The 9,900-nt window shown below is 45.8% G+C and overlaps 2 protein-coding genes across 2 annotated transcripts; both read left to right on the top strand.

The window, feature by feature from the left end:
• The first annotated feature begins 301 nt into the window (after nucleotides 1-301).
• On the top strand, nucleotides 302-1,224 carry LOC147899294 (uncharacterized). Its single transcript, XM_087377688.1, has 4 exons — nucleotides 302-808; nucleotides 892-971; nucleotides 1,092-1,156; nucleotides 1,203-1,224. Exons 1-4 carry the CDS (start codon nucleotides 493-495, stop codon nucleotides 1,222-1,224), a joined length of 483 nt encoding a protein of 160 aa, XP_087233814.1. The 5' UTR covers nucleotides 302-492.
• Nucleotides 1,167-4,604, top strand: LOC147899295 (pentatricopeptide repeat-containing protein At4g18520, chloroplastic-like). Its single transcript, XM_087378550.1, has one exon. It carries the CDS (start codon nucleotides 1,233-1,235, stop codon nucleotides 3,798-3,800), a length of 2,568 nt encoding a protein of 855 aa, XP_087234676.1. The 5' UTR covers nucleotides 1,167-1,232; the 3' UTR covers nucleotides 3,801-4,604.
• Nucleotides 4,605-9,900: the final 5,296 nt, after the last annotated feature.

Below are 9,900 nucleotides of genomic sequence, written 5' to 3' on the forward strand. Positions count from 1 at the left end.
GACTGCTACTCTGCCCGCTTATTTAAAAGAAATACACACACTCCATCTAACGGTGTGCATATAGCGCCTTCTACAGGCCGTCAAATCATATCTTATCCAAGGGCTCACAATCTGCGTCGATTGTGAGCCATTCGATCACAACCTCCAGATGCAGCAGACTGGGCAAAGTTTTACCGATGATGTGGCGGCGGATCCCCTCCCTTCAGACCTCCTCGCCGGGGAATAATCCGGCGTCGATGATTCCGGGCTCTTTCCAGCCCGGAATCGGCTCCCCCGGATCATTCCCCATTAAGTCCCTATGTCGATAAGAGATTTGATGTAGTGTCTCACGGCATGTACTTTCAATTTACAGAAAATGCTCGTCGGGATCTTCCGGGATTCCTTCCCCGACAAGTGTAGAAAAGGCCTTTTCCCGGGATGAATCTGACGGTCACTCGGAGTCTCAGACTATTCTGTTGCTTTGGGCTGCTGTCTTAATGCCCATTGCCAACCATGATCTCCACCGGAGCTACCTCACCTTCACTTTTAGAAGAGGTGCAATCACGCCTGCAGCAGAGCCTTACACTCTCAGGCACTTGCCAAGGTGTCAAAAGATGCTACAGCAGAGAAGGAGGAGGGTCGTCCCATCGGCTGCCTCCTGTAATCAGCCACATACCGGACTCAAGATGCCGGCTTGCTAGCACCTCACCTGCACTTACAGATTCCCGCCCACTTGTTGAAAAGAGGGAGTTGAGCAGTAGTCAGCACGGGCTTGAGGTTTTTGATCCAGCAGGCCCGTTTCGAAGTGTCTCAACAAGCTTGAGCGCAGGTTTGCTAAGTTGCTATGGCTGGCCACACCTCTCCTTTTTCATTATCAAATTTCAGTCTCGACCATTGTGTTCCTGATGGCAGATGGGGAGCGAAGGTTACGTACAGAGCGCTTATTACATGATTTATTGGATCCCTCACAGTTGTGCAACAAAAGGAACAAAGTAAGTGATTCAGGCAAAATGTAATACGAATGTGATTTACAGCTGCATGCATAGAAATAATCAAACGTCATGGTCTTAGACTTAGTCTGTCTGCCAAATGGAATATTGCGTTCTAAACAGACGTTCCCAAAGGCTCCAGATATTTGGAACGAAACTGCCGAGGATTCGTTGTGGTTAAACAGCTCGTACAACTTTGGAGACCAGCAGAAGCTTGTGTGGTCTGGCCCCAAGAGCAAATCCCGCTCTAGGATAGGAATACAAATGGATGCACAACAACCGCAGGATGACAATGGTTGGGAGATGCTGAGCTTAGAGGTCATACTCAGTACGTTGGATGAGAAAGCTGACCTGCCTTCGGTTGAGAACTTTATATGCATCTTGCAGAAATGCAGGGGAAAAAATAATATAACATATGCTAAATGTGTCTATGCACACGTTTGCAATTGTGGGCTGGAAGCTCATAGGGTTATGGGGAACTACATTGTGCCGATGTTTGTGGAATGTGGAAGCATGGCTGATGCTCAGCTAGTATTTGACCGGTTAGTCCATCGTAATGAGCATTCATGGACTTCGCTCATATTAGGCTATGTACAATCTAGACAGGTGCAGCATGCCCTCACATTGTACCAGAAAATGCAAGAGGATAGTGTACATCCTAGTAGCTATACGCTTATGGCCCTTCTGAAGGCCTTTGCTCTGCTGAAGGATGTTGAAGGAGGCCGAGAAGTACATGTGGAGATAATACTGAAGGGATTTGAGAGCGTTATATTTGTAGGCAGCACATTGATTGACATGTATGCCAAATGTGGCTCACTTTCAGAGGCTCGGGAAGTTCTCAACAAGCTGCCAGGTCGTAACACTGTGTCATGGAGCACACTAATTGCAGGATACAGTGAATATGGATCTGGTCAGGAAGCACTGACATGTTTTGAACACATGCAACTCGAGGGTGTCCCTCCAGATGCTGTATCGTTTCTATGTGCCTTGAAAGCTTGTGGCAAAATGGGAGCCATAGGCAAGGGCCGAAAATTACATGCTGAGATTGAGCGGAAGGGATTTGCAAGAAAACTTTTCATTGGAAGCACGTTGGTAGACATGTATGCCAAATGTGGCTCACTTTCAGAGGCACAGGAAGTCTTTGACAAGTTGCCAATTCGAAATATTGTAGCATGGAATGCACTAATTGCAGGATATGCTGAATGTGGACCTGTTCAGGAAGCGCTGAAATCTTTTGAGCGATTGCAATTAGAGGGTGTTTCTCCGAGTGCTGCCACATTTGTTTGTGTTTTGAAAGCTTGTAGCACCATAAAAGCTCTAGGCAAGGGCAGAGAAATACACAGAGAGATTGCACGAAAGGGATTTGGAAGTGATCTTTCTGTTGGCAACACCTTGGTCGACATGTATGCCAAATGTGGCTCACTTTCAGAGGCATGGGAAGTCTTCGACAAGCTACCAGCTCGAGATGTTGTGTCATGGACGGCACTAATTGCTGGATATGCTGAGTATGGACCTGGTCAAGAAGCTCTGAATTTTTTTGAACAGATGCAGTTGGAAGACCTCTCTCCTAATGCTGTCACGTTTGCTTGTGTCTTGAAAGCCTGTGGCAGTATAGGAGCCATAGGCAAGGGCCGTGATGTACACATGGTGATCTTAAAAAAAGAATTTGAAAGATTTCCTTACGTTGGCAACAGTTTGGTTGACATGTATGCAAAATGTGGCTCTGTTTCAGAGGCACGAGAAGCTTTTGACAGGCTGCCAGTTCGAGATATTGTGTCATGGAATGCACTGATTGCAGGATATGCTGAACATGGATTTGGTCAAGAAGCGCTGAAATGTTTTGAACAGATGCAACTGGAGGGTCCCTCTCCAAATGCTATTACGTTTGCTTGTGCCTTGAAATCTTGTGGAAGCATAGGAAACATAGGTAAAGGTCGAGAAATACATGCTGAAATTGATCAAAAGGGATTTGGAAGAGATTTTTCTGTCTGCAACACTTTGGTGGACATGTATGCGAGATGTGGCTTAGTTTCAGAGGCACGGGAAGTCCTTGACAAGATGCCAGCTCGAGATGTTGTGTCATGGACAGCACTAATAACAGGATATGCTGAACATGGACCTTGTCAGGAAGCGCTGAAATGCTTTGAACAGATGAAACTTGAGGGTGTCTCTCCTAATGCTGTCACTTTCATCTCTGTCTTAAAGGCTTGTGGCAGCATTGGAACCATAGGCAAGGTCCGAGAAATACATGCTGACATCGCACAAAAGGGATTTAGCAGGGAAATGTTTGTTAGTAACACTTTGATTGACACATATGCCGAATGTGCCTCACTGGTAGAGGCATGGGAGGTCTTTGACAAGCTTCCAGTTCAGGATGTTGTGTCCTGGACTGCAATGCTGAAAGGATACGGCATGAGTCATGAGGGTAACATGGCTGTACAATGTTTTGAGGACATGCAAGAACAGTGCGTGAAGCCAAATGCCATTACATTTACATGCCTTTTCACTGCTTGCAGCCATAACAACCTTTTATTCGCTGGCAAGGAATACTTCAAGAGGATGAGCGAAGAAAATGGCATTGCACGAGGATTTGAACAATGTACTTGCATGGTTGATCTTCTTGCACAATCAGGACACTTGTATGAGGCAGACGATTTTCTTGAAACTATATGGTGTCCTCCATCTGAAAGAGCATTATCAGCTCTGCTCACTGCCTGCAGAAGTTATGGGGAAGTAGAACTAGGATCAAGATGCTTCCAGCAGCTTGTCCAGATTAATCCAGAGTCCGCTGCTTCCTATGTCCTCATGGCAAACATTTATGCAAATTTGTGATGATGAATGTAGAATGGAGCGCTTACAAACATGCAAGGACAAAAAACAAGCATGAAAGTGCTTTGGTAGAGGCTACAAGAAGGTTATTCTGCATGAACTTGTGCAGCAACCAAAACAAAAAATCCTAGCATTGCTAGATTTCTTCATTTCATGTGTGAAAGCGGAACCAGATGTGCCAAATTCAGATTTATTATTGGGATTCGATGCTTCTTTGTGAAGGAAGCTGAATTTGAAGGTATGTCAGTGTGCCAGAGCGCTAGTTTCTCAACATGGCACATATAGAACAACATTGCGGAATTAGAAGTTGGATAATGTGCAATGACTTCCACAAGGTATCTAAGATCATATCCAGGATATAGAGACCGAAAGTCATTGCTCATGGCAATAACAGTTTGTGTTTTATGGAGAGAGGTGGTGACTAGAATACAGACCTATGGTATGGAGAAGAAACGTCTTTTGTGAATGTGCCAGTTAGAAAAGATATAACCATGCATTTTTCGAAGTGATGAAAAAAGGGCCATGGAAATGTAGTACTTGTGATATGGCACAGGGTGTATATGGTGCATGAGGTGACACTCACAGTGGTGATAATGTGGCAAGTTGTGGTTGTGCTGAGTGTACAGTCAATGGATTGCTAAGTTGAGAGTCCACTACAAGATGGCAGCTATGGTATGGCACCTAGCTCGGCAATCATTGCCAACACTGCAATTGTAACATGAAATGGTGATGGAGGTTACAGTCGAGGTATGTGACATGGCAGATGTTTTGCTCTATTCATCCAAGACGCCATAGGTTTGCAACATGCCTTTGATATACCGATTTGTTCTGCCATATCTAAGTGGAAGATGTTGTAGGAGGTTTCATGTTGATTGGGATGCTCTGTGTAATGTAATGTGCTGCTAGGTGTCTGACCTTTGATGCTAGAAGGAAGGAGTGGCCTCTGCTACATGGGGCTTGACTGCGTGGGGGCTAACAACCAAGATGGTGGACTAAAATCCTAGTGAATACCTCTTGCAATGAGGACATAAAGGTGGCTCCAGGCCATGCCTTGTAGAAACATGCCCGCCTTTCAATGGTCACTCTAGAACCTGGAGTGCCACCCTCCCAAATGGAGTGCATGGGGCAATTAATCTCCTACTAAATGGCAATGAGAGTGGCTATCGGGGAAACCTGATGTTCTCCCATCACTAAACTGTAGCAGGCAACCCAGGTGTTCCAAGCAGTGATGTTGGACACCGTCTCCCATACACTATCCTCTAGCCAAGGTGCAGGGTGTATGTGGGAGGGAGGCACCACATCATATGCCTCAATCTTAACCACCTGCATGAGGGAGGAACCACATCAGATAGGTTGGAGAGGCTGGATCAATTGAGAAATCATGTCCTCCCTCTGTAAGCCATGTGCCATCCCCCAAGTAAATTCATACTGCATCCTTTGTATGCTGGCCACAATGCTGAGAGCCGCTGACTAGATCCTATGCACTGCTAGGCAACCCAAATACAGTGAGGGATTTCTTGAACACTCTGTTTATTCAACAATGGTCGTGACCATCCACCCGCATCTGCTCCAGCCAGGGGCTGTTGGGCAAGCCTCCATGCACGACCATCTAGAAGAAATAAGAGATCTTCTATGGTCTATGGCTTGGTCCAGAGCCGCAACCAAAAGTGAGAAATGACCTCCATGGGAACCTCCTGCTCCACCCAATGCCGCACCCTCAAGGGAGTCCATGCTATTGCCTCTAGCTCAAGAGGTTAGCTAATGTGGGTGGTGTAAGAAAAGGCAGGTGCCTCCTCAAACCTGTCGCCTGACCCACTCGAGTCCAAACTGAACTCGGGCAATCAAGGGATTGCCGTAGAAACTGGATCCTAAGAGGCACCTGTCGCCTGACCCACTCGAGTCCAAACTGAACTCGGGCAATCAAGGGATTGCCGTAGAAACTGGATCCTAAGAGGCACCCCTGTTCTTGAGAACTATCCCACCAATGATGAGGAGCCAAGGAGCTACGCAGCCCCTCCCACCAAAGAGACTCGGATCACTGCATCAACCTCAAGCATCCGTGTGCCTGCTACCCTCAAATGCAAAAGTGAATTCGCTCATCCCTCCACCTCTGAGGGAAGATGTCTCCAGGTCCCGAAAGACTGGGCTGGACCACTATCCCTCTGAGATCTAGTAAACAATTTGTAAGCTGCTACCAAAAGGGCACCTTGTATGGATGCATAAATGTTTGGGATAAGTATTCTTGGAAACCAATATTGGGATCCCCATGATGGAGTTCCATTGTCCAGCTGGCCCGTCCTCTAATTGGCTCTTTGCAATCAAAATTGTCAAAATTTGAGGCTTGTTTAAGGCTATGTCCATGTATGCCTAGGGCAAAAAATATATGCTCATGTATCATCATAAGATTGAAAGGGATTAAGGCCCAAAGGGCTAGTAGTAGCTGGAAAGGAAAAGGGAGAAGCTTGGGCTATTTATGTTAGCCCAAGGGTTGCCAATGCCCATGTATTAATGATAAAGTGGCAATACTAACAAGACAAATCATCATTTCATTAATGGCATATTCATCAAGGGTAGGTCAACTTTAGCGTAAGAATTCTACAACCATATATGATATCTATTGATTAAGGTTAGATAAAAAGGTAAACATAAGAATCGATACAAAACTCAAGTTTAAGATTTTATCAATCATTTGCTCCAAATTTCAAATGGATTCAATATACACAATGGTAAACAATTATGAAATGTTTTGTGTAGGTTTACATGTGTGCATGTGCGTGCATGCATACGTGTGTGTGTGTGTGTGGGTGTGTGGGGGGGGTTGTGTGTGTGTGTCGCCACTCCAAGTTTTGAGCCTCGTTCATGGGGTTTGAGCCCCAAATGACGTAAGGCACGAGGGCGCTCAGGGAGTTTGAGCCCCAAATCACCTAAGCCTGGGAGGCGCGACGCTAACACAAGCGCTATTTGGGAACCGGTTAGGACCACCTCCTAATACCAGGTTTGTCCCAAGCGCTTTAATATGGTTAACACAAGTGCTATTTTCGCTAGTAGGGAGAGATGGGAAGGATAGCAACATGCCTTGGCACCCTATGAGCCCAAGAGTCTTTGGTTGTAAAAGAGAAGGGGAGGGCTAAAAATGAAAAGGGTTGGCCCTCCCTTCAAAAGGTGACTTGTATAAAAGGCCAAAGTGTTGACTTTGGTCTTCATTGTTGTTTGCACAAGTTTGAATACAAGCTCTCTCTCCTCTTCCAAGAGAGTGTTTGGGTGTTCTCTTGTTTCCATTGTAGTGCCCTTGTGGTTGCCACTCTATCCCCCTTCACTCTTCCCTTCCCTTCTCCTCTTCCCTTCTCCTTCTCCTTCTCCCTCTCCTCTCTCCTCCTCCCCTTTCCTCTTCCTTGCGTAGAACCACATTGCAACAATCCGGAGGCCACTTGCGTGACACTTGCGGATGACTCGTGCTATGCATTGCTCCCAGAAGGCGAAGAACTAGTGATACATTGGCAGGACTTTGATTTCAATTCTACTCATTGTGCGGTGATCGAGCTACTTGCTACTTTGAGGCTAATTAAAAGGGTGACATTCTTCGAAGGGTGGGATGTTACCCAAGCTTGGGGAGAGATTTGGCGCATCTGCTTATTAATTCCTGTGGATAAGCTCGTCTTGAATGATTTCTTCTCGATCTCACTACAAAGGTTTCTAGGGCTCGGCTATGGTTGATAATGTTTCGACCAAGGAATCCCTTTGTACCTAATCAATCCTTTGTGCCTCATTTTGAGCTTCAAGTTGTAATTCTTTTTGGTCTAAAGATAAACTATCAACAAAGGATTACAAGTTTATTTGGTGCTGAATGTCTTGCTCAAGTATTGAATTCTCCCCACCCTCTCCTTCTACCTATCTTGGACTACCGAGAAACTTGGGATGTCCAAAGTTTAGTCTTGGTGTGATGACATCTTGGCTCCTCCAATTTGACAGCGTATACAAACCTTCAAACAAGACTGCTGGTGTGGGTGTGAAGCTCACTTCACCAAGGGGTGAGGTGTATTGTTATAGCAAGTATGCACCAGCAAGTACTTGCAACCAAGTTGAGTACTCGGCACTCATTTTTGGGCTACAAAAGGCACAAGAACATCGCATCAAGCAACTTGAGGTGCAAGGAGATTCTCAACTCGTGTGTGAACAAGTTACTGGGAGGTGGAAGGTGTGGAGCGAAGGCTTGGTTCCACGACATCAACAAGCATTGGAACTTTGCCAACAGCATATCCCTCGAGCTCCAAATTTAGTTGCTGATTTCTTGGCACGTGACGCTTGGACTTTAATCACGCATGAAGCGAGTGGAAGCACCGCCCTAACAAAGCCGCAAGCCATGAATGAGGGTGATCATTTGTAAGGAATGCAAAGGTTGTGGTCATCTGAAATTAAGTGTTGGGCATATTTGATACGAGTTTACCGACTTTAGAAGATCATCAGAAAGGTCCTCAAGGACATTGCTCAAAAGAAGAATGCCAGACCGCACACCCCTTGAAGAAATAGCATGGCAACTACAAGAAGTGGAAGAAGCTGAAGGTGATGTGCAAGCTCTCCAACTGTTGACATTTATCATGGCATTTTTATTTGCCTTGATAAACAATCTCATGCAGCGCCGCGTCTCTAACCCTCGCTTGTAAAGATGGATGCAATATCATGAGGGTTGGTCCTTTTAAGATTGTTTATGAGCTATTCTATGCTAAAGATTCTTCCCGTGTAGTATTTCACAATACACTAGTCACACCCTACCCTGCCTATGTGTGCTTTGTGGATCTATCTTCACCCGATTTTCAGTTCAAGCTACCTCTTTCCATTGTTTGCCAATAGATAAGCCTCATTTCGTCTCTCTTTTCCATTTTCCAAGCATGGCTGACATTCCCGTGTTCTGTGAATGGGTTGAAGAAAATCCAAATGAGTATCTTGTGGCCTTCAAGTGCCGTTGTGTTTCTCTCAACTTTCTTACTGAAATCTCTCTCTTTTCTATTTTCCAAGCATGGCTGACATTCCCGTGTTCTGTGGATGGGTTGAAGAAAATCCAAATGAGTATCTTATGGCCTTCAAGTGCCGTTGTGTTTCTCTAAACTTTCTCACTGAAGATAGATGGCTGTTGGTTCTTCCCACATTTCTAGAGGGTTTGGCTCAAGTGTGGTATGAGAAGCAGGCCGAAGACGTTCGCCAAAGCTGGCCAAGGTTGACAGCAGCGATGATTGAGTATTTCAGCAAAGAAGAGGAGCCGGAGAATGTGTACCTGCAAGTGGCAAACTTGAAGCAGTCAGAAGGTGAGATGGCACATTGATATGTGGATCGAGCAGCGTGCTCCTGGATCGTTTAATTGCCACACACGAGGACAATGTCGGATTTCGAGCTGAAATGACTCAGCATGTGCTGGGCTATCTTGTAGCAGGAGCAAGTGACGAATTCTGCCTCAAGCTTAAATAGGAGAATCCAGAAACCATGGTGCTAGCACATGAGATTGCTCAAAAGTTTGATAAAGTTTAGTCTGACCCCGCTCCAAAGAAGATGGTTGCCCTTTCGCAACCCCCTCAATTCTTGCAACAACAACCTGGGGGGTCCAACTCAGGGGCATACCCCCACCCCCCATCAGGAATGTATCCACTGCCTCCACCTTAAATGTATGGTCCTCCCTTAGATGCTTACCCTCAACAAGGAGTATATCCTCAACCTCCGCTTGGTAGATTTCCCCAACCTTGCCCACGAGCCCCCCTCCTTCCTACTCCCTTGGCCTCTCTCGCTAAAGAACAATGATCTATGGTGGGCATAAGAAATCAAGCCAATCGCCCTCCAAGAGAACGTGCCAATGTTATGACCAGGTGCCACTGAACCCGAAGAAGAAGAGGAGCAAGACAGTGATACTCTCTCATCCTCGATGTCTGAATCAATGGAAGAATCAGATGGGGGGAGGAGTTCTCAGAGGAGGAAGTTTACATGATGGGAGTGTCTCTGACCCCGCCACATGTAGAAAAGGTAACAGCTAGTCCTCAACAGCTTGAATCTATGCTTTTCCCAGACGTCACTCCAAGTGAGAAAGATGAGTTCCTAGAAATGTTCAAAGATTTTCCTG

The sequence above is a fragment of the Dipteris shenzhenensis genome, chromosome 8, assembly GCF_047967505.1.
Source record: "Dipteris shenzhenensis isolate YYH24624 ecotype China chromosome 8, Dip_SZ_1.0, whole genome shotgun sequence".
Taxonomy (NCBI): Eukaryota; Viridiplantae; Streptophyta; class Polypodiopsida; order Gleicheniales; family Dipteridaceae; genus Dipteris; species Dipteris shenzhenensis.

Bases quoted from the DNA above. Each gene is read 5' to 3' on its own strand.
- LOC147899294 (XM_087377688.1), top strand. From the start codon at position 493: ATGATCTCCACCGGAGCTACCTCACCTTCACTTTTAGAAGAGGTGCAA. The intron at 972-1,091 runs GTAAGTGATTCA...CGTTCTAAACAG, and splicing joins TGTGCAACAAAAGGAACAAA to ACGTTCCCAAAGGCTCCAGA. The intron at 1,157-1,202 runs GTACAACTTTGG...TCTGGCCCCAAG, and splicing joins TCGTTGTGGTTAAACAGCTC to AGCAAATCCCGCTCTAGGAT.
- LOC147899295 (XM_087378550.1), top strand. From the start codon at position 1,233: ATGGATGCACAACAACCGCAGGATGACAATGGTTGGGAGATGCTGAGC.